The 27,558-nt window shown below is 48.4% G+C and overlaps 1 protein-coding gene and 1 non-coding gene across 4 annotated transcripts in view; both read left to right on the top strand.

Moving 5' to 3' along the window:
* Positions 1-27,558, top strand: part of STIM1 (stromal interaction molecule 1) — a 96,832-nt gene that overhangs the window by 32,224 nt on the left and 37,050 nt on the right. For all 3 annotated transcript variants that reach the window (XM_056858536.1, XM_056858535.1, XM_056858537.1), the window contains exon 2: positions 19,912-20,042. In XM_056858536.1, coding sequence (XP_056714514.1) covers positions 19,912-20,042 — 131 coding nt within the window. The remainder of the gene's footprint in view (positions 1-19,911; positions 20,043-27,558) is intronic.
* TRNAV-UAC (transfer RNA valine (anticodon UAC)) lies at positions 20,271-20,342 on the top strand. The gene has a single exon. It is a non-coding gene; the product is annotated as a tRNA-Val (tRNA).

Genomic DNA, 27,558 nt, shown 5'->3' with positions numbered 1-27,558 from the left:
ACCTCCAGGGAAGGAGAGCCCACCACCTCCCGAGAAAGCCTGTTCCACTGAGGAACTACTCTGACTGTTAGAAATTCTTCCTAATGTCTAGGCAGAAACTCTTTTGATTTAATGTCAATCAGTTGGTTCTGGTACGACCTTCTGGGGCAACAGAAAACAACTAAGCACCATCCTCCATATGACAGCCCTTCAAATTCTTGAAGATGGTTATCTTATCCCCTCTCAGTCTTCTCCTATTCAGGCTAAACATACCCAGCTCCTTCAGCCTTTCCTCATGGTCTCCAGACCCCTCACCATCTTTGTTGCCCTCCTCTGGACAGGTTCCAGCTTGTCTACATCTTTCTTAATTGTGGTGCCCAAAACTGAACACAGTACTCTAGGTGAGGTGATACCATCACTTCACTTGATCTGGACACTGTACTTCTGTTGATGCAGCATAGTGTCCAATTGTCGCCTGCCCTGCCTTGATACACTCATGACAATGAGAGAAAAGGAAATCCTCCATTCCCATCCTAGCCAATAATAGTTTCATGACATTTGCTCACGTGTGGACTGGAGATTTATGTAGGAAATAAGAAGCATGGACAAGCACCAGTGATAAAAGCTGATGTATGACGCCTAAACGCCTCATTTATCTTACAGCCCACCTTTCTCGCAAACCTCAAGGGGCATCATGTAGCGTGGAACAATGCAGTCAATTAGCATCAAACATCCCCTAAAACAATGCAGTAGGACTAGGATTAAAAATTTTAGAAACAATGCAAAAATCAGATATGAGACATCATAAACAATGCCCAAAAATGGACTACGGAAGTAGAAAACAATGCAGCAAGAACAAGATAAGACATAAAATAAACGGTGGAATAGACTACAGCACTGTTCCTTTCATAAAGAAGTGTTCTCCTGAACTGCTTGTTATACTGTGTGTGTTAAGTGCCGTCAAGTCACTTCCGACTCCTGGGGAACCTATGAATCAGTGTCCTCCAAAACGTCCTGGCGTGAACAGCCTTGCTCAGGTCTTGCAAACTGAGGGCCGTGGCTTCCTTGATGGAGTCAGTCCATCTCATGTTGGGTCTTCCTCTTCTCCTGCTGCCTTTGACTTTTCCTAGCATTATTGTCTTTTCCAGTGACTTTTGTCTTCTCTCATGTGACCAAAGCACAGTAGCCTTAGTTTAGCCATTTTAGATTCTGTGGACAGTTCAGGCTTGATTTGATCTATACTACAAGTCTTTAAAAAAATGTCCCCCTGAAACATCCCCGCCCTGAGCCTGGCCTTGGTCAGGGAGGGCGGGTTATAAATGGAAAAAATCAAAAATAAATAGTTTGTGGGATGACATTCGACAAGGACTGAGCCATCACAGAGTATGCACAGGTCCCCAACAGGAATCCCAGTGCTAGGGGGCCATGTGTGTGTGAGAGGGAGGCTTGGCCTCTTGGCCCTGATTCTTGGCCCTCCGAAAAACCATTGGATGGCTACTCTGTGAAAGAGCATGCCAGACATTAGGAAGACTTTTCTAACCGTTAGAGTGGTTCCTCAGTGGAACCGGCTTCCTCAGGAAGTGGTGAGCTCTCCTTCCGTGGAGGTTTTTAAGCAGAGGCTAGATGGCCATCTGTCAGCAATGCTGATTCTATGACCTTAGGCAGATCATGAGAGGGAGGGCACCTTGGCCATCTTCTGGGCATGGAGGAGGGGTCACTGTGGGGTTTGGGGGAGGTAGTTGTGAATGTCCTTCATTGTGCAGGGGGTTGGACTAGATGACCCTGGTGGTCCCTTCCAACTCTATGATTCTGTGGCGTGAAGGACCACTGGTCTGAACCTGCGGGGTTCTTCTTATGTCCGTAGCGGTCCCCGGCTTTGCTTCTGAAGATTTGTGACGGGGGATGATTCTGTCACTGGTGATGCTGGAAAGACAGAAAATAGGGCCTGTGTTGCTTTGCGCAGTCAGAATGGCAGGCCTCATGGAAATGCACCAATGTCAGAGAAAGAGCTCACCCCAACTCACCAAAGTTCCTCTGAATCCTTTTTAAATATTTGCTGGCAGTAAAAGAAGTTGTCTGAGAATCAAATCAATGGCCTGCCTGTGGTGGAAAGTGCTGTTGAGGTACAACCAACTTATGGCGACCCCATAGGGTTTATAAGACAAGAGACATTCAGGGGTGGTTTGCCATTGCCTGCCTCCATGCCATGATGCTGGTATTCTTTGGTGGTCTCCCATCCAAGGACTGACCAGGGCCAGCCTGAGATCTGATGAGATTGGACTAGCCTGGGCCATCCAGGTCAGGGCAAAAGACACACAAAGGTAGTTTGCTATTGTCTGCCTCTGCATAGAGACCCTGGACTTCCTTGGTGGTCTCCCATCTAAATACTTGCCAGGGCCGACCCTGCGTAGCTTCCAAGATCTGATGAGATCAGGCCTGCCTGGGCCACCCGGGTCAGGGCACGGTCTGCCTTGCCTGGTCATATTTCATCTCTTTGGCAGACTCTGTGCCTGTGATGCTAGGGGCTTCAGCTGGGTTTTTTTTTGCCCCTGGAGAGCGTTTGAGCTTGAGTCCCTCCCCCAGGGTCTCAGCATTCCCGCCACGGAGGCTGCAAGTTCAATTTCAGCCACGAATGGGAGGCAGAACTGTTCACTTATTTAGGGGCGTGGGTGGGGGAGGCATTTTTGCAGAGCTGTTCTGAGTCATTCATCCGAAGACATGGTGTGTTTCATCCGCTTCCCTCTCACAAGGACACTCACGCAGAACACGGGTGGCCTGAGGTGGGTGGAAGCTGGTGGCAGGAGCAGAGGCTTCAATCTCTTTTCTTGGGAGTCGCCTCTGCTCCTGCCACCAGCTTCCACTCACCTCAGGACACCCGTGCTCTGCGTGAGTGTCCTTGTGATGTTTCATGGTTCCCAGGCATCTGGGCAGCATTCAAGCCAGGAGTCCTCACCTCTCTGGCTGGAGTCTGTCTGTGGCCATGACCTGTGCCTGGTGCTGGCCAATGTCAGCGTATATTTCCAGGAAAGAAAAGGGGCAGGGGAAGCATAGAATCATAGAGTTGGAAGGGACCACCAGGGTCATCTAGTCCAACCCCGTGCACAATGCAGGAAATTCACAACTCCCTACCCCCACCCCCAGTGGCCCCTGCTCCAGGCCCATAAGATGCCCTCCCTCTCATGATCCATGCCCATAAGGTGCCCTCCCTCTCATGATCTGCCTAAGGTCATAGAATCAGCATTGCTGACAGATGGCCATCTAGCCTCTGCTTAAAAACCTCCAGGGAAGGAGAGCTCACCACCTCCTGAGGAAGCCTGTTCCACTGAGGAACCGCTCTAACAGTTAGAAAATTCTTCCTAATGTCTAGACGGAAACTGTTTTGATTTAATTTCAATCCGTTGGTCCTGTTCCGACCTTCTGGGGCAAGAGAAAACAATTCGGCACCATCCTCCATATGACAGCCCTTCAAGTACTTGAAGATGGTTCTCCTATCCCCTCTCAGTCTTCTCCTCTTCAGGCTAAACATACCCAGCTCCTTCAGCCTTTCCTCATAGTATTTGTATTTGCTTTCTGAGAATCCGTTGAGGCACATTGCAGATTCTTGTGACCACCGGGCCCTGCCTTACTAGACTGAGTGACTGGAAAGGAAAGGTTCTGTCTGAGCAGGAGGCGAGAGGTGGGGCCGCCAGAAAGGCCTGCGAAGCACGTTCCGTGCCTGGGCTGTTCTGGGTGGGGCTGCTCCTGTTTGGGCACAAGGGGTTGTCGGAGGATCCCTACGGGCCTGCGATTCTGAGGCTGCGTCATCCTCTGGAACCAGTGCCGCGACTAGAGAAGGTGACCTGGATTGTGGGTGCCAAGGGGCAGAGCCTTCTTTCCACAATCAGCTTGCTTGGAAACATCCACAGTGTTGTTGTTTTTAAACATATTTCATTATAAATGTTATAAAACAAACAAAACAATAACAAACATACACATTCACACAGTCTTTTTTCACCCTTTTTGGGGTTCCGGTAAATAATTGCCTTTTCAAAAACTTGCATTTTATATCATTAAAAGGAAGTTAATCTACTTAATAGCAAGCTCTGTGGCACAGTGTGGTCGGCTGCAGTACTGCAGTCTAAGCTCTGATCACGACCTGAGTTCGATCTCGATGGGAGTCAGTTTCAGGCAGCCGGCTCAAGGTTGACTCAGCCTTCCATCCTTCCGAGGTTGGTAAAATGAGTGCCCAGCTTGCTGGGGGTAAAGGGAAGATGACTGGGGAAGCCACTGGCAAACCACCCCACAAACAAAGTCTGCCTAGTAAAAGTCGGGATGTGACGTCACCCTATGGGTCAGGAATGACCCAGTGCTTGCGCAGGGGACCTTTACCTTTTATTTAATCTACTTAATCTACTGTTCTATTACCATTGTCACTGAGTCTACTTTTATTATAATTGCATTCCCGACTATTCCAGCTACTTTCCCATTCTCCACTTAAAGATTATACAGTATTTATTATAGCCATTCTTAATTAAGTTTATTCTCCCCTTCTAGTTCTACTGCACTCTCTATTATCTAATCATTTCAGCTTACACCACTTAAGATATACATGTTACTATACATCTAAATACTAATCTCTACTAACTTCTACTTTACTATATTACACCTTAAGTTTTGCATATTCATGATAAGATGCCCATTTCTTCTGAAATTCTTCCATCGATTCTCCATTTCACAAATTAGATAGTTTTAGCCATCACTGTGTATTCAGCCATCTTATCTTGCCATCTTTCCAGTCTCGCGTCTCGCTCCTGTGCCGCATGCCTCCTGTCCTTGAGAAGGCAGCCTGGTGAGGAGCCCTTAATCTTCAGGGAGCCACAGCGGGAAACCAGTACAGCTTCCCTTCTGTGCCCTAAAACAATATTATTCTGAGTGGCTAAGTTTATTTATTTGGAAATGTAACTTTTTTCTTGTCTTCTGTGGCTTCTAAAGCTCTCTTTAAATATATGTATATATTTATGTATTGTGTTAGGCCTAAGATGCAATTCAACAAGGATAAATGCAGAGTTCTGCATCTGGATAACAAAAATGAGAAGCACACATAATGGATGGGGGATTCACTTCTGGGTAGTAGTGTGTGTGAACAAGGTCTTGGGGTACAGGTGGACTGTAAGCTAAATGTGAGCAGTCGAAAGGCTAATGTGGTTTGGGGGTGTATCAACAGAGACATAACATCTAAATTGCAAGATGTCATAGTCCTGTTGTACACTGCATTGGTCAGGCTGCTCCCCTCCCCCTCTCCACGTGCGCCTGAGGGCATTTCTCACATCACCCGCTCCTCTCTGCCCAGCAGCCCAATGAGAGCGCTTCCTCCCTCCCCTGCCTGGGGTAAGGCATGTCAAGGAAATAGGACCCCCCCACCCAATTTCTTGTTGCTGAAAAATCTTTGGTCCAGGCCTTTGGCCTGGCCGGGGAAATCAAACTGCAAGACATTCCAGGATGCGGCTCAATTAACATTGGTAAAAAATGCAATTGCTTCTCCCATCTGCCGGACCACTTGTTGTCATAGTAACAAATGGTCCTGCAATTAACTCTTATCCTGCCTCAGGGAACCCCGGATGATCTGCTCTGTAAGCATTTGTCACCTTGATGTTTTCTGTTGCAAGCTGGATGTCATCAATCTTCGGTCAGTTGGCATCTCTGGAATCTCAGTGAGGGTTGAACTCCCCCCCCCCCCCGCCAGATCCTGTAAAATAAAAGAGGAACACACACAACTGTGCATGTGGTGGTCTGGACACGCGGACGGCATGTCGGATATCATCAATCCATCTGATTCCTGAGGCAGGGATATGCCAAACGGAACTCTTGGAACATTTATTGAATGCTGAACTGATGTGCATCATCGCTTTTGGAATGGGTAACGTTTTTGTAACTTGCTACGCTTTTGCCAAACTCTTGAACCTAAGAATCCTACTGTGTTTTGATTTGCCTTGTTGTTTGGGGTCAGCCTACCAAACCCAAATCCAAACCCTTTGCTTTTGTAGTCTCCCCTTGCCGGGTGACTACAAGGTGAGCGTTGTGTGTTAATTTGGCACCAGCAGGCAGGAGCTGCCCTTAACTTCTGCCTGGGGCTAAACTGGTTGAAAAGGGCTGGTGGCAGACTACCGGCTGAGCTCAGGGGATTCCTGTGCTCAGCGTTTTGTTTTAAAGTGTCTCTTTGGCCACCTTAAAACCGGGAGCGGAGGCGCCTACGTTTACCTCTACAAGGTGGGTGGCTCACATGCGGTGTGAGGGTGCAGCACGGACGGCAGCCTGTTGAGTCTGTGGCGAAGGTGATTCCCGGGGTGGGGTTGGAGAGGAGCTAGGTTGGAGGGGAGCATAGCTCACAGCGTGGCATAGCTGGAGGGGAGCAGAGCGCTCGGGCCACAGCACAGGCTTTGCAGTGCCAGTCCTCTGCCTTGTTGCCCTCTGGAGGCTTATCTGTAAGAACGTCACACAAAACTAATTTTTATATGATCTTAAAGGTAAACCACAGAATTGCTTCTCCAATCCTACTGGAAAAGAAGTGCATGCAGAATTTCACATAGCTGTGCATGTTCATGAAATACAGCATGATGCAGTCATCCAACTAGGATACTGCTGGTTTAATAAAAAAATTAATGCAATTTTGCACAGTATTACTATTATTGACAGTATTTATATTTCACTTTTCTTTTTGTTATTTATTGTTTATTAAAGAGATTTTCTTAATATAATACAGCAATAGATTAGGTGAGGGGGAAAAAGAAAGAAAAAAACTTTCCCTCCCCCTTATTTAGTGCCCACCTTCCACCCCGTGTGACTTCCAGAAAAGTATCACTCAGGTTGTCATATATTTTCTAACAATTATGTTTCTATAAATAACCAAAACCATTTTTTACAGCTCCTTCACGGTCTTCGTTAGATCCATCTTTGCTGTGTGCTTCCAATACACAAAGGCCTTCTGCCAATCTTTTTTAAACTCTTCAATGTCTTTGCCCTGTAGGCTGTTAGTTAATTTGGCCATCTGTATATAATGCCATAGTTTATCCCTCCAGTCTTTTAATTTTAACCTAGTTTCCCCTTTCCAAGATTTAGCGATTATTACTCTAGCTGCAGCAAAGCTGTAGTGACAAATAACTCTGTCCGCATTTTTTATATTTCACTTTTCTAACTGCTCCCTGTCCCTAAGGGGTTCACAATGTAAAAAGAAGCAAAAGAACACCAGCAGACAGCCACCAGAAAAGACACTGCTGGGGTGCGGAGGACCAGTTACTCTCCCTCTGCTCAATAAAAGAGGAACACCCACTTACCCAGCATGTAATTAGCCTGTGGAACTCCTTGCCACAGGATGTGGTGATGGCATCTAGCCTAGATGCCTTTAAGAGGGGATTGGACTAATTTCTGGAGGAGAAGTCCATCACGGGTTACTAGCCCTGATAGGTATGAGCACCTTATTATAGATGTGGGCCACTGTGAGATACAGGAGCTGGACTAGATTGTTCAAAAGCATGCCAAATGCAAACTTTTACCTTTCCGTAAAAGGTTGTTTGTATCAATGAAAGCTGTGTTATTGTGTTTTTCTTTTAAGACAAAAGATGTTAATGTATGAGTTGTTTTTTCTAAACTAAAACCTTAGCATTCAGGTTAAATTGCCGTGTTGGCACTTGGCGATAAATAAGTGGGTTTTGGGTTGCAGTTTGGGCACTCGGTCTCTAAAAGGTTTGCCATCACTGCTCTAGGCTGATCCTGCATTAAGCAGGGGGTTGGACTAGATGGCCTTTATGGCCCTTTCCAACTCTGTGATTCAGTCCGAAAAACTATTCCAGGGTTCTGAGGATGCAGCAGCGGGCGAGAGCTGTTTTTCAGCAGGGGGAAGAGAGTTTCTTTTGTGCTGTGACTCAACAGGTTGCTGGGTTCTGTTTGAACATAACTGCCTACCTTAACACAGCTGCGCTCTCGACTATGAAGCGTGTCACCTGAATGCAAACAGCACCTTGGCGTACTGAAGCTGATGGGCATAAACGCTGCCAACTGTGCTACTGGTGGGAGGAGAGCGTGCGGGGGGGGGGGGCTTTTGCTCCCTCTGCCAGTTCAGGATGTACAGAGGGAGGGAGGGGAGGAAATGACTCTGCAATAGAAGTAAGCCCAGCTCTGCAGTGCAAATGGTGTCCCTGCCTACTCTTCCGCCTCATTCCCTTTCGGACCCTCCCCTGGAGAACTCTCCCCTGCAGTGTGGAGCTGTTCAGCCAGGCACGGAGCTAAGGAGGTTTCAGTGGAAGCGAATCGTGTTTTGCGTTGGAACAAAGTGCCCCTTGCTGATAACATGGCGAAAGCGCTTGGCCTCCTTCCACCTGTTCCTGTGTGAGCAGAGACCACATTGTGCTGCAAGGGAGGCTGGGCCTTTCCCCTTTCCTCTCTGAAAAAGACCGGGCACTTTGGGCCTGATTGGCTCATTGTCTCACGGGGGTCCCTGTGGGAGACTTGGGTGATTCAAACCACAGCAGTTTTAAACATTAAAAGTGCAGCTAAGCCATGAGAAGATGGTGCAAACCTTTGTGCTGCTCGAGGAAGAGATGCTCTCCTCTTTGCTCATGATGGTGAGCTGGTGGTGAAAACGTGGGTCTCATTCTTTTTGTTCCTAGCGGCTTTTTCTGTGGCTGATGCCCGCTCTTGGGGGGCAGTTGGGGGTCAGCAGGAGGCCTCTTCATCAGAGTCACTGGGTCATTCACTGGACTGCCCCTGGCCAAGAGAGCGAAGCGTGCCCCCTGTCTCATTATTCTCTATTCTTTTACGGTTCCTCCCTCACAAAATAAGACCTCTTGATCCAATTCCAGACAGTTTTATGGCGTAAAACTGCAGCTGCTAAATACTTGGGCCCGTAGTAAAGCACAGGCTGGATTAGGCCCAAGTCCTTGAAGGGCTTGGCAGGCTGAGAAGGCCGGTGGGGTTCCAGCAGCCTGGGACCGATGGAGAGTCAGTGGGGTGTCATGGTTCGAGTTTAGGGTTGCCAACTCTGGGTGAAGAAGGACTCTAATCTGCAGAACCGGGTTGGTTTCCCCACTCCTACACATAAGGCTAGCTGGGTGACCTTGGGCTAGTCACAGTTCTCGCAGAAATCTCTAAGCCCCACCCTCACAAGGTGCCTGTTGTGTGTGTGTGTGTGTGGGGGGAAGGGAAAGCAGTTGTAAGCGGCTTTGAAACTCCTTATGGTACAGAAAAGCGGGGTATAAAAACCATCTCTTCTTCTTCAGATGGCCCAGATGGTTTTTGGACCTCATGTCTCAGTAGCCTTGGCAGGGCAGGTCTTGCCACCCCCTTTTCTCATTTACTGGCTGGCAGTGCCATCATACTGGGACTTCTGCGGCCCCTTCCCCTCCCTCCAGTTTCCTGCAAGCTGAGTTCTCAGCAAGGGTCCGTAAAACCCTAAAGATCTTAATCCCAAAAGGAATGCCGACAGACACCTCTGGATGGCTGTGACTGTGTTCTTTGAAGCTACCGCTGTACAGAGCGGCAGCTGGAGTTTGGCATTCCCATAATGGGTTTGTCCACCTTAGCTTATGCCTGGGTCTCTTTGGCTTGGGGGTGGGGGGCTGCGGTCAGTGGGCAGAATGAGCCATTAACCCTTCTCCATCTGCTTTCCGCCATTATGGTGTCGGCACTGTGGCCTCTTCCTGTTTGCTGGTCACCAACTGACTGCTGCTTCTCCGCCTTGGGCTGGCAGGCATTCTTCTTTGTGCTGTCAACAGCTGGCTGGCAGCCCCTGGGCCCGCACCTTAGAACCAGTGGGCCAGAGAAGGCATGAATGAGGAAGGGGAGCTGCCCCTGCAGAAGTGTTTTGTGACCAGGATGTCTTGGGCTGCAGCAGCTCACTTTAATCAATGGGGAGGGGCTGTGGCTCAGTGGGAGTGCCTCTGCTTGGCATGCAGAAGGTCCCAGGTTCAATCCCCACCATTTCCAGTTAAGAAGGAGCAGGAAGTAGGAGATGTGAAGACCCTGGAGAGCCGCTGCCGGTCTGAGGAGACAAGACTGACCTTGATGGACCAAGGGTCTCATTCAGTGGAAGGAAGCTTCATTCAGGAGGGAGCCAAGGCTCAGTGGTAGAGCATCTGCTTGGCATGCTGTAGGTCCCAGGTTCAACCCCCACCATCTCCAGTTAAAAAATGGCAGTGGGTGATGTGGGAGACCCCTGCCTGAGACCCCGGAGAGCCGCTGCCAGTCTGAGTAGACAAGATTGACCTTGATGGACCAAAGGTCTGATTCAGTCGAAGGCAGCTTTGTGTGTTGATATGGTTTCTTGGCTCCTGTTGGGCCTTTGACCTTTTTTTAAAATTATTTTTTAGCTCCTGGGCAGGGACACGGGAGGCGGCCTGCCAAGCAGGAGCCTGGAGCCTGATCTGAGCCACTGCGTAGGGGTCAACTTGGGGAAAGTGTTGGCTGTCGCAGAATTTGAAAAAGGGGGAAGGGGTGAGGAGGAAGTGTGGGAGGAGAGGTGAGGAGGTGAGAGGGCGGATAGGAGGGAGGATGAGGAGTCTTGCCCGGGGAGGCCTGTGGTTTCTCAAAGCGGAGGGGAGTGGGGGGCACTGCCAGTGCGGAGTAGGCCGGGCAGGAGGTCAGGGTGGGGGGAAGCAGCCTTGCACTTGCAAGGGCTGCTTTGCTGTGCCAGGGCTCACTTTTCAAGTCGTGGCTTCCGGTCTGTTGGGAGCGGAAGTGGTTAGGCAGCTCACCAGCCTCAGGACTGTGTCAGTTCCCCTCCAGCAGGTCAGGAGTTTATTTCTTTCTTTCCCTGGAGGTTTCAAAGCAGAGGCTAAATGGCCATCTGTCAGCAATGCTGCTTCTATGACCTTAGGCAGATCATGAGAGGGAAGAGGGCATCTTGGCCATCTTCTGGGGATAGAGTAGGGGGTCACTGTGTGTGTGTGTGGGGGGGAGGTAGTTGTGAAATTCCTGCATTGTGCAGGGGGTTGGACTAGATGGCCTGGTGGTCCCTTCCAACTTTATGATTCTATTATTTTTGTGGGGGGGGGAGTGGGTACAGTGTCAGGCTAGGACTTGGGGATAACTGGGTTCGAATCCCTGCTCTACCAAGGAAGTTGGCTTGGGGGATCTTGGGCCGGTCATCGTATCTCAACTGAACCCCCCCTTGCAAGGCAGTTGTTGTGAGGGTCAAGGAGAGGAGGGGAGAATTGTGTAGTTTATTGAATGTCCTTTTGCCTGTTGATTATTTCGACTCACTCTGTGTAACCCACCTTGAGTCCCAGTGAGAAAGGCGGACTATAAAGAATGTTAATAAATAAATAATAATAAACAAATAAGCTGTTTTGGGTCTCAGTTGGGGAGAAATGTGGGATGTAAATCATAGAATCATAGAGTTGGAAGGGACCACCAGGACCATCAAGTCCAACCCCCTGCACAATGCAGGAAATTCACAACTACCTCCCCCTCCCCACACCCCCAGTGACCCCTACTCCATGTCCAGAAGATGGCCAAGATGCCCTCCCTCTCATCATCTGCCTAAAGTCACAGAATCAGCATTGCTGACAGAATCCCAAATAACAGATAAGTAGATAAACAAACCAGTCTGAGTCTGAGTTAGGTTAAGAAATAATGAATTCTCGGCAGAGGCTGTGTGTGCCCAGTTCTCTATTTTGCTTACTGACATCCAGGGTTTTCTAACTGGCATTCCTGGGGGGCCCTCAGTGTATCCCTCAGCGGCAGCCCAGACTTCTAAATCTTGACCATCTTGACCATCAACCTGTTTCGGTGGATTTCCCGTTTTCCATTGGAGGCCTGTTAATTCCAACAAAACAGGATTCTTGCTGGATCAGAATGGTGTCCTGTGCATGTTATGACTATATGAAGCTGCCTTATCCTGAACCAGACCCTTGGTCCGTCAAAGTCAGTATTGCCTACTCAGACCGGCAGCGGCTCTCCAGGGTCTCAGGCAGAGGTTTTTCACATCACCTACTTGCCCAGTCCCTTTAACTGGAGATGCCGAGGATTGAACCTGGGACCCTTCTGCATGTCGAGCAGATGCTCTCCCACTGGGCCACAGCCCCTCCCCATGTGTGTCTGCGTTTGCCCTTTGGTTTGAGTGGATTTCAGACTGGCCAGGTGACGGCTGCTTGGATGAATAGCAAGGAGAGTAAGTCAGCACAGCGGGCTGCATGATCAGAGAGGCCTGAGGAGGGTTTATACCACAGCTGCACTGTGAACTCTTCTTGTGAAAGGGGCTGGGAGGACCAGTAAGAATTCTTCTTTCAGCAAGAATCCCCGTCCATCTAAAAGGACTCGGTGACATCACAGCATAGAGCATGAGGAGTTTGCTGCTAAAATGGGTGGGGTCAAGTCTACTTGTGGTGCACCCCCCCCCCCCATTTTCGGCAACAGGCTCTGGGAATGCTGTATGCGTGGCCGGGGAGGGAGGAGTTTATTTATTTAAACATTTCCACCTTTCCTTGAGGTACAAGGCAGCTTCCAGTAATAGTTTAGATAGAAGGTTCTGAGGTCAGGCCGTCATCTCCTTTGCTGGCAAGCTTAGCTGGAGATGCTAGGATCAGAACGCACAAACTGAGCCAGGGTGACACCTTAAATTGCTCGGCCCAAAGGCAGGTGGAAGGAGGGAGGTGTTGGTTTTGGCTCTGAGCTTTCACCCACTTTGGGGGATGCGCTCTGAATGAATGCCAGAATTAATATCAATACGATTTTATCCGTCCTGGTTCAGTCTGTAGCGACACTGGATGATTCAGGCTTAGGTGAGGAGGTGTATTCACTGATACCAGGAAACTTTCTTGGGATTGGTGCAGCTTCTGTTAACTTCAGTGGGACTGACACAGGTAAATTCCCTGGAGGTATGCCCTAAAATCTCAAAATGCGGAGGGGACTTGACCAGATCCCAAGAATGGCCGAGTGGTTTCCCCCTGGCTTGCTGTTTGTTGGCTGTTTGTTCTCTTTCCCCCTTTTTTTAGTTCCCTGCAGCTCTGTTCCAAGTTTTCCTTTCTGAGATAAGTTTCTTTCTTGGCTGCCTTTCCAGTTTTAACAAACTGAGTTACATAAAGGGAGGTTCTTAAACCCAAGCTCGGCTACGCTTCAATCCAGTTCCTTTGACCTCCTTTTAATAAAAACACAGGGCAGGTTGGGAATAAGCGGCTATAAAAGCCCGAGGCAGTTCTCCGAGTGTTAGAAATAATACCAGGGAAAATTAAGTGAACAGTGGCATTTGAGTCACTGAGAGGGCACCGGGCACGATCCACCAGGACCTGTTACAGTGCAAGCCCCAGGGGAAGGAAGGGCATTGTGCCAAGAGCACAGGATGGATTGTCTCCCCACGAGGAATGAGAAGAAATTTCAATAATGGGCACAGAGTGTTTTGATGGCGCGGATAGTTGCCATGAACACCCTCCCTCCTTGGCAAGGCCGGCTCCCGAGTGGTGAGGCGGAGTCTGGTTCTCCTAAAGTGCCCCTGGGAGCGGTCATTCTTTTTCTTAAAAAACAAAACAACTAACCCTCTCCCAAGGTGTTTAAAAGGAGGGCTTTAGCCTTCCCCTTAACTGTGGGCTTTGTTTGCTGGATCATCTCTAAAGTGAATAACTTGTGGCAACCCATTCAGGACAGTTTCGGAGGGTAGCTATGTCGGTCCGCAATGAAATGGCTAGATTCAGTTCCAGGAGCCACACCTTAGAGCTTGAATCTCGCAACTCAGGATGGTGAAGGAATTGATTGATTGATTGATTGATTGACTGATCTCCTTCATTTATACCCCACCATTCTCCCCAGTGGGAACCCAAAGCGGCTGACACCACTCTCCTCTCCTCCATTTCATCCTCACAACAACCCTATGAAGTAGGTTGGGCTGAGAGAGCGTGGGACTGGCCCAAGGTCACCCAGCAAGGTTCCAGGGTACGAGTGGGAATTTGAACCTGGATCTTCCCGGTACTAGTCCGACACTCTTAACCACTGCGCCACACTGACCTCACGGCCCCCTGCTTCTGAGCAGTACTCAGGGTTCAGTGAGCCTCCGGGGGTAGAAGACCCACCCTGGCCGGTCAGCTGCAGAAGGGCTCCTGGAAGTGTATTAAATGGGTTCCTGTGTGTTTTTTTCCTATTTAAAAAGCAGATGGGTGGCGGTGGGGGTGGGGGGGTTTTGAGTCTCTGCCAGGTACTGTGGTGGCCGCTCTAGGTGGCAAATGTCCTGGCCCTGGGGAGCACTTGGTTGATCTTAAAGGTCATGGTAGGCATGAGGAGCAGGGCTGCCAGGAGAGGCAAATGGGAGAGGGAGCAGGATGCCAGGGCTTCCAGCCGTCCTCAGGTGAACAGGGAGCCATGCAGCATGGCGTAGTGGTTAAGAGCGGTGGTTCGGAGCGATGGACTCTGATCTAGAGAACCGGGTTTGATTCCCCACTTCTCCACATGAGCAGTGGATGCTAACCTGGTGAACTGGATTTGTTTCCCCACTCCTCCACATGAAGCCAGCTGAGTGATCTTGGGCTAGTCACCGCTCTCTCAGCCCCAGGGTGTAAATGAAGTAAATAAATAAATGTGATTTGCTCTCAGACGGTGCTGGGGTTGGGTCTAGGAGGTGTGAGGAGTGGGCCAGAGAGAAGCTTTGTGGGGTGGGGAGGGACTTGGGTGGTTCCCAGCTGTCCTGCAGAGGAGGAGAGACTGTTGTCTAGAGATGTGAAGGCCTGGGAGAAAATGGAATAATTTTGGGGAGGGGAGATCTTATTAACCAGGGAGAGAGAATGGGAGGTGGTTGGGGGTGTGTGCTTCAAATAAAAGGGGACTAGGGGGTGCTTCGTTCAGGCATAGGGTGGGTTTCACGAGGGTCTGTGAGCGAGGGTGAACGGCCCTGAGCTTGTGACCCTTTTTCTTTCTTCTTCTGAGGGTAGGAAATTAGAGGGGCTGCTAATTTAAAACAAAACTCCTTTGAAATGTTTTCCCCTCTATCTGGAATAATGAAACACTTTTCAAGAGCAGATTTTATTCACTTAGGATGTATAGCATGAAAAAAATGGTGTAAGAGAACCTGCAGCATTAGACAATGATAATTCTTACGTATATTGTAGGCACATCCAACGTGTTCTGAAGATTTTGTTTAAATGTGAATAATTTTTCTGACAGTTAATATTCCATAACATAAAACAAAGAGCCTGTTGGCACCTTAAAGTCTAAAAAAACTTTATTACCTCCTAAACATTCATGAGTCAGTGCTCACGTCATCGGAAATGAAGCTTGTTCCTATAATGGGTTTGACAATAAATTATTAAGGAACTCGGTGTTTTCATTGTTAGAAATTGAAACTTGATATCCAGGTATGCAGGTAGTCCTATCTTTTGTGATTCTTTCAGTCCAAATAACACTTTCTGTTCTTTACTACAAAGGTTGTTTTCTGATTTCAACTTTGATTTTTCCGAATTCTTAGGTGGCAAAAATAATATAAGTGTGCAAAGGTAACACGCAGTATAGTGCCTCTCTGTCGGGCACTGGTTAGTCAGCCCCCTGCGGCCTCCTGAGCCAGCTTGGTGTAGTGGTTAAGAGCAGTGGTTTGGAGCGGTGGACTCTGATCTGGAGAACCGGGTTGGTTTCCCCACTCCTACACACGAAGCCAGCTGGGTGACCTTGGGCTAGTCACAGCTCTCTCTGAACTCCCTCAGCCCCACCTGCCTCACAGGGTGTCTGTTGTAGGGTAGGGAAGGGAAAGTGATGTAAGCTGGTTTGAGTCTTCCTTAAGTGGTAGAGAAAGTTGGCATATAAAAACCGACTCTTCTTCTTCTGACTCATAAGGGTCGTTTTAACTTTTGCCGGCTTCCTCTGCTTCACAGTTCAAGGGCTTTTTCTCCTCCCCAGCAGCTTGCGGTCAGACTGCCTGCAACTCCAGGGCCACATGGACCTCCCACGGTGCAGCCCGAAGGGTGGGCGGGAGGAACTCAGGGCTGCGTTTGGACCCCGAGAGCAGCTCCCTCCACCTTGCAATTCCACTTTAGAAGCTGTCCACTGAGATTCCCTCCTGGGGCCATTGGATTATAATAGAAATGGCGGGCGTACTGTGGCAGGGGGCGGGTGGGGGCACCTGTTCCCTCTGAAGCTGGGAACATCAGGTTTGTGCCAGACTGGTCTTGGTCCAGTTTTTAAGCACTCTGGAGTGTGGCTGTAGATCCAGAAATGTCTTTTGAGATTCCTGTCTGTCCGCAGAAGATGTGCCGCACCAACTTCTCCAGGGCCAGGAAGAGGGGTGGTGTTTTTCCAAGGCGTTCTCTCTGCGCCTCTTGCCAGGCTGCTCAGCAGGTGTCCTGTGTGTTGTTGTGACTGCTGTCCGATTTAAAGCCAAGCCGAGAACCTGCCAAGGTTGCACACTGACCCGCCTTGTGCGAGGAATGCTTTCTGCTGCGGTCAGTCTGAGGGGCTGGACTGCAACGATGCTTTGCATTCAGTTCATGCTGGTGGCCTGGAAGGGCCTAACTTCACATTGTGGTTTTCCCAGGTCCACGTGGTCAGGCACATGTGGTGAGTTTTGTGTTGGGCACTTAATTCCCAGGTGAACACATGAACACATGAAGCTGCCTTATACTGAATCAGACCCTTGGTCCATCGAAGTCAGTATTGTCTATTCAGACCGGCAGTGGCTCTCCAGGGTCTCAGGCAGAGGTCTCAAACATCACCTACTTGCCCAGTCCCTTTTAACTGCTGGGGATTGAACCTGGGACCTTCTGCATGCCAAACAGATGCTCTAACACTGAGCCATGGCCCCTCCCTGAAATGTGCACTGAGTATGGATTGGGCCTGTGGCTCTGGAAAAAGGGGGCTTAAGCCTCCCCCCTATGCCATTAGCTCCACTTAATGCCCTGGGGATAGTATTTGCCCCACTAGGGATTCCACATGTCCCCATGAGGCACGCCTAGGTTTCCCCAGTACCCCACAGGGCCATTCCAGATTGGGAAAGCTGCGTGGGGGAGGGGGAAGGAAAGGCTTGATCCTCCTCTTCCCAGGTGCCGGAGCCCAATCTGAATCAGGCCCGCACATGTCTGAGAATTAAGTGTTCAGCATGTTCAAGTGGCAAGACAGGTATAGAATCAGAGAGTTGGAAGGGACCATCAGGGTCATCTAGTCCAACCCCCTGCACAATGCAGGAAATTCACAATTACCTGCCCCCCCCCACCTGCCCCAGTGACCCCTACTCCATGCCAAGAAGATGGCAACAAAATCCCTCCAGGATCCCTGGCCAATCTGGTATGATCAAGCGGACCTAGGAAGGGCCCAGGGAAAACATAGCATGTAATTAGGCCCTTCCGAGGTTTCTTTGGAGCAGGATCGATTGCTGCTTGCCGGCATGAAGACGGGCTTTGAAAAATTTATTTACAGCTCTTTGAGAGTGCTTGTCTTGGAGAGCTGTGCAGCAAACATTCTTCTTCCATGCTTTGATTATATTCTATGCCAAAATGACCAGAAGTAGCAACATATTACTTGTGAGCCTTTGAAGAGAGGTATTAATTCCAGAGGGTGGCCATGTTAGCCTTTTGCAGCCAAAAAGGGGGTCTTCAGGACAAATATGTTTTTATTCTAGCATGAGGTTTTGTGGGCTAGAACCTGCTTTGTCAGATGCACGTAGACGGTCGTCAGTAGAAAGACATGAGATTATGAAAAGCATTTTTTTAAACAGCAGGGGCAAAGGCCCATGAAATGCAGGAACAACGAGGAATCCTCAGCCATTACTGATTTACCAAACTAGGTAAATTGCAGAGGGATTGTCTGTGGCTGCAAAAATAAACAGGAGCTTAATGACACCTCAGAGTCTAACAAGTGGGATAAATGCTTATTAGTCTTTAAGATGCGGCTAGAATCCTGTGTGCTTAGGGAGGCTTTATTATCGTCAGTGACTGCTGGTGTGAACGCTCCCTGTGCTTTTGAATTGGACATATCTCATATTGTGCTTCCTCCATTTCTTGGCCTCTTTGACCCAGAGTTTCTTTTGTTTAATTCTTCATAACAAGATATATGCCCTGACCTGGATGGCCCAGGCTAGCCCGATCTCGTCAAATCTCGGAAGCTAAGCAGGGCTGGCCCTGGTTAGTACTTGGATGGGTGAGCATTGAGGAAGTCCAGGGTTGCTACACAGAGGCAAGGGAAGGGCAAAACCCCTCTGTATGTCTTTTGCCCTGACCTGGATAGCCCAGGCTAGCCCAATCTCGTCAGATGTTAGAAGCTAAGCAGGGCCAGCCCTGGTTAGTATTTGGATGGGAGACCACCAGGGAAGACCAGGGTTGCTACACAGAGGCAGGCAATGCAAATTACTTCTGTTCCTCTGTTGCCTTGGAAACCCTGTGGGGTTGCCGTAAGTCAGCTGCGACTTGATGGCACTTGCCACCCCCAAAAACAAGATATACAAATGTTTGCCTAGTGAGCACAGCCTGCTTGCATCTGATGATAGACTGCAAAAAGCATGTGCTAGGATAGAATAGACCGATAGGATGTGCTAGGACGTGATGGGTTAGGGTTAGCACGTGCTTGGATAGAATAGACTGATAGAAAAGCAAAAGCATGTGCTAGGATGAAAATTTGTTAGGCTTAAGGTGCTGTGGGATTCCTGTTTCATCACCCCTCCCACCCCAGTTGCCACAGTCTGCACCACAGAGGGGGCACTCAGAAGCCTCTGCTTCCAGGTCGCAGCGTGCAGATCCCAGGCTGGCGGCTCGCTTCCAAAGCGACGCCCTGCTTGGAACACCTGCCGTGTTGCTGGCCCCTTTTTTATTTATTTAATTATTGGATTCTTTATGGTCCACCTTTCTCACTGAGACTCCAGGCGAATTACATAGTGTAAGTCAAGGACAGTCAACAGGATGGGACCATCTATTGAGCAGGAGAAATAGGGCTTGGGCTACAGAAATCTGAAAACAAACCGGAATCTCAAACAGCTGAAACCAAGTATGAGCTTGTAGACATAATTATGTTAAGCGGTGTAGAAACTACCTAGTCTATATGCCATTAAAGGTATATGAATATGAACTACCTAGTCTGGAGCAGACTTACAGTGGTAGGCAGCTACACGGCAGTTTAGGTCACAGTCCCTGTCTCCTTATTTATTTATTTGTTTGGCTCAGAGCGGGTAACATCATTTAAAATATATCAATATAATCAATAGAAAAATTAACCATAAATTCTAAATTTAAAACAATAAAATCCCATTTAAAACTTAAAAACTGCAGATGGTGCCTAAATTCCACTCATGTTGCCGGAGATAGGCGGCAGGTTACCCCTCAGCATAAAATAGTGTAAAAGGAAGGGGGGTGGAGACCCGCAAGATGACCTTCGTGGCTGTCCTCAACCTTTACTGATGCAACTTTCTGACCATTTTGTTACTGCACAGTCCTATTTGGCCTGTGCAAAAAGCCCTCTTGAATTATTCAGTTTTGCGTAGTTTGCAGAAAGGCAGGCGAGTGGGAGCCTTCCTGACCTTGTGGGGGAGGCTGTTCCATAAGGTGGGGGCCAAGGCAGAGAATGCATGAGTTCGGGTGGTTCCATGGAGAGGAGCCAGCGTGGTATAGTGGTTAAGAGCAGTGGTTTGGAGCAGTGGACTCTAATCCAGAGAACCGGGTTTGATTCCCCACTCCTCCACATGAGCGGTGGAGGCTAATCTGGTGAACTGGATTTGTTTCCCCCACTCCTACACACGAAGCCAGCTGGGTGACCTTGGGCTAGTCACAGCTCACTTAGAGCTCTCTCAGCTCCACCTACGTCACAGGGTGTCTGTTGTGGGTAGGGGAAGGGAAGGTGATTGTAAGCCAGTTTGATTCTCCCTTAAGTGGTAGAGAAAGTTGGCATATAAAAACCAACTCTTCTTCTTCTGCATCAGCATTGGAGGGTTTCCGGGGAGAGGGCAAGGAGGAAGCGCATGTTGTGGGCAGTGCCTCTAACCCTGTGCGACATCCTTCTCTTGCGCAGAGTTCTGCCGCATTGACGAGCCCATGTGCCGCGACGAGGACGAGCAGCTCAGCTTCGAAGCCGTCCGCAGCATCCACAAGCAAATGGACGATGATGCCAATGGCAACGTGGACGTGGAGGAGAGTGACGAGGTGAGGGCACAGCAGCTGTTGCTCGGGGGAGGGGCAGGGGGCTCCGTGGGAGAGCCTCTGCTTGGCATGCAGAAGGTCCCAGGTTCAATCCCGGCATCTCCAGTTCAAAAGATGTGAAAGACCCTGCCTGAGACCCTGGAGAGTCGCTGCCAGTCTGAGTAGACAATACTGACCTTGATGGACCCTGGGTCTGATTCAGGATAAGGGAGCGTCATGTGTTTTTAGGGAGGGGCTGTGGCTCAGTGGTAGAGCATCTGCTTTACATGCAGAAGGTCCCAGGTTCAATCCCTGGTATCTCCAGTTAAAAAGTCTCAGACCGCTTTCTGCCTGAGACCCTGGAGAGCCGCTGCCATTCTGAGTAGACAGTAATGACCTTGATGGACTGGGAGGGGTCTGGTTCAGCAGAAGGCAGCTTTACTAGAGTTCTCCTGCCCCTCTGTCTCTTCCTTCCTCCTCAAGGGGCATGACGGGGGCCAGTGTGTGGTGGTGCATCTGCCCTTCCCTTGGGTGCTGGCCATACAGAGATGCATGGAGATTGATTTTCACGAGAAGGACGTGGTGGAAGGGCTTTTCCAAGGGCTGTCCATTCTCACCTCCAAATGTTGCTCAGCTCACCAAAAAGAAGCTGGGGAAGAGAGTCCCCCCACACCTGCATGCTTTGCGCCTGTGGCCATCAGGAATTTGCCCTCATGTGCTGGTGTCCTGAAGGCAGAGAGTAACCAATGGAAAGTCTGCACAATGGGTGTGAAATGCACGCTCCACCTGGCGTCCAGTCTCCTGTAACCAATAACCATTCTTCTGTGTAACATACCAGCTGGTGTTTGTGAGTTGACTTTAAGGGCAGACCCATGCAGAGTGCATTACAGCAGTCTAGACTCAAGGTAACCATAGGATGGATCCACATGGCCAGACTGGTTGGGTCAAGATATGGGACCACCTTCTGGGCTTAATGAAGATATGCTGCTGCTGCTTTAACTTCTCCATCAGTGATGTGGGACCCAGTGTAACCCCCCCTTCTCTCGGCTCTTAATGGAGTCGGCCACCATCATCTGGACCCCGTCACTGGTGGGGAGCACAATATCACTCAAGGCCTCAGCCTTTGCAACCAGCATGACCTCAGTCTGGCCAGAATTCAACTTGTTCATCCGTAGACATTTAACCGCAGGCATTGGTTCCGGACCCCTATGGCATCACCAGGTGGTTTGGATAAAGAGCCATAGAACTGGGTGTCATCAGCATATTCATGACAGCTTGTTCAAAAACAAATGATTTCTTCCTGAGGGCTTTCAATAGAATTCGATAGAACAGCACGGGGGATCAGTCTGATCCTCGTGGGACCCCACAAGGGCAGATCCCTCACTTATGACAAGCTGGTCTCCTGCAGCAACCCTCTGAGCCCTGCCCATAAGGAATGATTTCAACCAATCCAAAGCACACCCCTTCACCCCTACTTCTACCTCCAGCCCTCTCAACAAGGTGGCGCATGGTCCACAGTATCAAAAGCTGCTGATAAACTTTTTGCATCCCATGCATAAATTTATAAACCTCTGTGATCTCCCCCCCCCCTTCAATCATCATAGTGACTCTAAGCTAAAAAGCCCTAACCTTCGTAAACCTTCCTCAGAGGGAGGTTTGTTCAGTCCCTGGATAATATTGGTTGCCCTTTTCCAGCACTATGATATCCCTTTTTGAGACAGGGCAGCTGGAATTCCAGGTTCACTGGAGAGGTGGCAGCAAAAATTTCTGTTTACATTTCTGAATAAATAAATGACTAGAACTATACATTGTACTTCAAGGGCATTGCAATATCAGCCACCTTCTATTCTATTCCTTTCCTAATAACCTCTAGCATAGAGGTGGTTCTTTTCACCTCTGCTGTACACCAAGTCGACATTTCCATCGCTTGGTCCGCCACAGCCCCAAGAGCTCTTTCCTGATCCTTTTTCTTAGAAGATGCAGAGAAAGGGATCCTCCTTCCCCACGGCTCCTTTCCCTAGATCACTTTCAGAGCCAGGCACCACCTCTGGAGCTCGAATTAACAACCCTCCCCGCCTGTTGGTTGACCTTTTCCGGTATTTCCACAAGCTGAGGATGACTGCAAGTGCCGTTTTTACATAAGCATTTATCAAAAATGCTAGAACTGCAGGAGGTCTTTTTGCCGCTTGGCCGAGAGAGAGAGAGCATTGCAAAGCGCCGTGCATTTGAGCTCCTGATCACTCGGGCAGAGGGTAAGAGTGCCACTAGACTCAGCTGTGTCCTCACAGGCTGGAAGCTTCCCGCCTCGAGAGCCGGCCTCCACAGCAACCGGTCCTTCCTGTCAGGCAGTCCAACCTGCCCGGGCCCATCACGTCCTCAAGTTAGATATGCCTGTTGAGAAATCCTACACCCCCCCCCCCCCAGTACTTTTGTTATTTTCACAACTCTGATGTGCATTTAGAACTTTCCCATCTCCTCTTCAGTTGCCCAAAGGCCAGTTTCCCAGGGGAAGTTTCTGGAACTGGGCGGGCTGCAACACGTCAGCTCAGGTTTCTGAGTGCAGAGAGAGTTCTCCAGGCTTCACTTCCCATGGGCAAAGTGATGCGCAGAGCAGCCGGTGGCATTGTTCCAGAGTTGTGGAGTTGTGGCTGTGAGTAGTGGCAGCCTCAGAGTATGTTGACATGCGTCTCCTTGAGCCTGCCTCTTTCTGTCTCTCTCTTTCACTCTCTGCTGCAACAGTAGGACGGCTAGATTCGAGTCCAGCAGCGCCTTAGAGACCAACAAGATTTTTTGAGTATAAGCTTTCAAGAGTCTAGGAAAATTATACCCAAAAATCTTGTTGGTCTCTAAGGTGCTACTGGACTCAAATCCAACTTTTCTACTGTAGTCACACAGCTACCCTCTGAAACTGCTATTGGAGGACTATTCTTGAAGATTTATGTGGCCCCTGTTTGTTGTAAGGTCTACTGTGTAATGGCCCGAGGCCTATTGGATGCAATTCTCTCTCTGCACCTCTTAGAAGAAGAAGAGTTGGTTTTTCTGTGCCGACTTTCTCTACCACTTAAGGGAGACTCAAACCAGCTTACAATCACCTTCCCTTCCCCTCCCCACAACAGACACCCTGTGAGGTGAGTGAGGCTGAGAGAGTGTGACTTGCCCAAGGTCACCCAGCTGGCTTCGTGTGTAGGAGTGGGGGAAACAAATCCAGTTCACCAGATTAGTCTCTGCCGCTCATGTGGAGGAGTGGGGAATCAAACCTGGTTCTCCAGATCAGACTCTACCTCTTTTTTCTTTTTTTTTAAAGAAAAAGACCAGCGGTATTTGGGGGGATTTAAATAGCTGTAACACAAAACCTTAGAACCTCTCTCTGTCTCTCATATATTCTTAAAAATTATATGTAATAGATTATTAGGCACACAAGACAGCCAAAATCAGATGAATGCTGGTCAAGCATGAAACTTTGACGGGTTATCCTTCTGTGGAAAGAACTGCCCCGGGATCTGGGATCTTGGTTGCTGCTCTGTAGAGATTACTAGATTTCTGATTTTGTGCTCAGTCCAGGTGGAGGGATCCAGGTGAAGCACTTGGGCAGTTGGCAGTGGAGCAAAGATGAAATCTTGATCTGAACGCCCACTGCTTTGTAAAGGCTGGAATTTGAGAGTTTTGTGGCCAACTAAAAATTAGTCAGCTTCTGACTAATTCTGTAGAGTTCCCAGAATAGTTTTGATATGGAATGTCACTTCCGGTGGAAGAACTTGATGAAGCTTGAAAGCATGGAGTCATATAACAGGGAGGGTTTTTGGCAGGATTTTCAAATGTAAGGGGGCTAAGCCTGGAAGTCTGTTTCTTCCAGGAAAATCCACCTACTCATTTACCAATATCTGTTCTGTCTCTCACACTTCCAGCCACTTAAAAAAACTAAGGACTGTTTTTAAACAAGTTACCATATTAGCTGTAAATGACAGGGTTGGTTTAAAAAAAAAATATTTGGGTGCTTTTTCAATATATTAGTTTGAGAGCAGCATGATCTGGCCAGAGTGATCTGTGCTCTGATTATATCCAAGGGTAGATTACTGCAATTACATAGATCTGCCTTTGAAAAATTACCAGAAACTGTAGTTGGTTCAAAATGTGGCAGTCAGCTGATTGTTGGGAGCTGGACGCAGGGATTGTATTGCCCTGGTGCTGAAAAATTTGCACTGGCTACCTATCTCTTTCCAGGCAAAGTTGAATGTTGACCTTTAAATCTCTAGCTGGCCTGGGGTAATGGAAGAAACACCTCCTCCTCCTGCACTGACCAGCCTGCCAGTTAAAGGCCTCTTCTGAAACCCTTAACCCCCCCCCCCCAGCCTACAGGTGGGGCAACCAGCAGCAGGGCTTTTTCAGCAGCAGCATCTCACTTGTTCAGTGAGCGTTCCCTTTATGCTCACCTGGTGCCTTCTTCCCGTCCTTGTAGCACCAAGCCGAAACATTTCTCTTTGCCTAGGCTTTTGACAAAGGGGTTCCATCTTTCTTTTTAAGCTCTTTGTATGATCTATCTTTAGCTTAAGCGCTGTTCATGGATATCGTTTAAGATTTGTTTTATTTTATGTGGTTTTTGTTTTTGTTTTTTTGTATTTGTTTTTACTCTGTGAACTGCCTTAAGTAGCTCTCTGGAGAGATGGCATGTACCTTTTCCAAAAAAATAAATAAGTTTGAAAAAAATCCCCTCCTCAGACTCCTCCATTTTATAGAATCATAGAGTTGGAAAGGACCACCAGGGCCATCTAGTCCATCCCCTTGCACAGTGCAGGAAATTCACAACTAACTCCCCCCACACACACCCCAGTGACCCTCTCAAGCCCAGAAGATGCAAAAAAAAAAAATGCTTTCCAGGATTCCTGGTCAATTGGCCTGAAGGAAAAATTACTTCCTGACCCCAAAATGGCAATTTGGGGAGGGACTGTGGCTCAGTAGTGGGACGTCTGCTTGGCATGCAGAAGCTCCCAGGTGTTCAATCCCTGGCATCTCCAGCTAAAAAAGACCATAGTAGGTGATGTAAAAGGCCTTCTACTGCCTGAGACTCTGGAGAGGGTGCTGACAGTCATGTGAGACAGGACCGACCTTCATAGCAGCTGCGAAGACCTGGGGGAAAGTGTATTTTTTCCTCCAAGGGTATTTCCCCCGCAATTTTTCCAATGGAAAAAAATTGGAACATTTGTTGGAATTGCTGGGGGAAACCCCCCATTAAATTTACCCACTCTGAGCCAGCTTTGGCCGGGGAGGGCGGGTTATAAACCACTAAATAAATAAATAAATAAAATATTTTCTCTTTGATAGCTAGAGAAATGATAGGTTTTTCATACTAAAAATATAGAGCCTGAAAAAAAGTCCTCTGCCGTTTTTAGTTTTTGCAGTGTTAAAATTGGCAAACTTGGAGAAGCACATAAAAATCCTCTATGATTTTCTTTCCTTTTGGAATGAGTGACAAGGAAAGACAAGGATTTACTCAATGTGTAGTATGATTTTTTTAATTTACGAAAGTCTACATCACTAGATAATAACAATTCCTATAGATAGGACATTTTGGAGGACATTGATTCATAGGGTCGCCATGAATCGGAAGCGACTTGACAGCACTTAACACACACATGGATACTGTAGACATATAAAATATTTTCAAGAATTTTTAATGTCAATCATTTTGCCAACGATTACTATGTCGCAATGTCTTCAATGATACATTATTAAAGTGTATCATTCTTTCTGCCTTTGCTTTATTTAAGATCATTTTTATACTTGTTATGATCATTTTTATAAACATTTATAAAGAGGGGTGGAAACTGGGCAAAGCTGATCTGATTCTGTTGAACGGTCTTGACCCTTCCCTTCCTATCTTGAGAAGACTTCGCTGCCGCTGTGTCTGGGGGGTCCTTTGTGGGCCAGTAAAAGAGAGGGAAGTTGTTCTGCTCTGGGCTGTGTTTTTATTTGCCGTTATTCAGTTTCAAGCTGCTATGAGGGAGAAAAGCAGGATAACATGTTTTAAATCAATATATGCTTCCCAAATTTGCCTAGATTTATGATGCAGCTATGAGCTGATTTAGGGTCCTTTTGGAGGAACCAGCAGAGTGGTTTTGTGGAATAGCTTTATAAATTGCATTTAGACCACAGTAATGCCTGGCTCGGCAGGGTACAAGCAAGGAGATGGTTTTGGATGCAAGCAAAGGGAGCCCCAGAAGGGGAAGCGGGGGGGGGGGGTCTTTCCCAGGGTGTCTGTGCATCAGGCAGTCAGTCAGTGACATTTTTTTCTTTTGATTAGTTTTGATTCCTTTTTCTTAAATTGTGGGCGATCCTAGAGGACCCTTTGCTTGAATGTTGGAGAGAGGCCGGCATGCCTGGAGATTATACGGTTACAGCTAAGCTTCTCAAGTGTTTTTTTTTTCCTTTTGAGAACCTCAGGACAAGCCTGAAAGTGATCTTCATCTGCTTCTGTTTTTACCCAGCTTCTTTGGATTCAGTAGTGGTGTAGTGGTTGAGAGCGGTGGTTTGGAGTGGTGGACTCTGATCTGGAGAACCAGGTTTGATTCTCCCACTCCTCCACATGAGCAGCGGAGGCTAATCTGGTGGACTGGATTTGTTTCCCCGTTCCTACACACGAAGCCAGCAGGGTGACCTTGGGCTAGTCACAGCTCTCTTAGAGCTCTCTCAGCCCCACCCACCTCACAGTGTGTCTCTTGTGGGGAGGGGGAAGGGAAAGTGATTGTAAGCCAGTTTGAGTCTCCCTTAAGTGGTAGAGAAAGTCGGCATATAAAAACCAACTCTTCTTCAGTACATAAAATGATCTCTCTGGCCACTTCACCACTGTGCTTTATGGTTCACGGCCATTGACCTAAAGGATGCATATTTTCACAGGGCTCTCATATTCCTGTCTGTTCTTTCCCTTTGCTGCTGCCGTTCCAAAGCGCCTTCCAAAATGAGCACGTTCCTGAGTGAATGTCTTGAGATCCTTCTTCTAGATGAACAGTCCCAGAGGCTGCTGTTCGTTATTAGGCAACCCACTGCTTTGCTAAACTGTGCTGTTTAGAACATTTAGCCTGACGGCAACCATGAAACCCTTCTTCTGAAATGCCGGTGCTTTGCTGTGGGGAGAGGAGTGTTCAGCGGATTTAAAGATGGCAGCGGTGGCTCGAATTAAAAAGGTGCCCCAGACTCCCGTGGGGAAAATCCTCCTAATTAAAGGCCTGTTTCTGCTCTCCGTGCAGGCAGAGCCCCTTATGGGGAGAATTAATTTTGTCCTCCAGGATTTCTGCCAAAGGAACTCGCAACCCTGAGACTTGGAACGGGAAAAGGTAGCCCACGAGCTGACTTTTTGCTCGAGTACTTCGCAAAGGTTAAAGCTCCATCACAGAAGGGCTGTGGCCTGGTAAAGCTGCTGCTTGGCATGCAAAATGGCACGCGGCAGACAAGTACCAGCACTCGAGCCAACCACAATAATTGCAACCTAATGTCAAAAACCTCAGCATCTATAATAATATATATATTTTTAATCACCCAATTAGTG

The sequence above is a fragment of the Euleptes europaea genome, chromosome 12 (genome assembly GCF_029931775.1).
Source record: "Euleptes europaea isolate rEulEur1 chromosome 12, rEulEur1.hap1, whole genome shotgun sequence".
NCBI lineage: Eukaryota > Metazoa > Chordata > Lepidosauria > Squamata > Sphaerodactylidae > Euleptes > Euleptes europaea.
The sequence above is the reverse complement of the archived record's forward strand: the minus strand, read 5'-3'. Positions and strand labels throughout refer to the sequence as shown.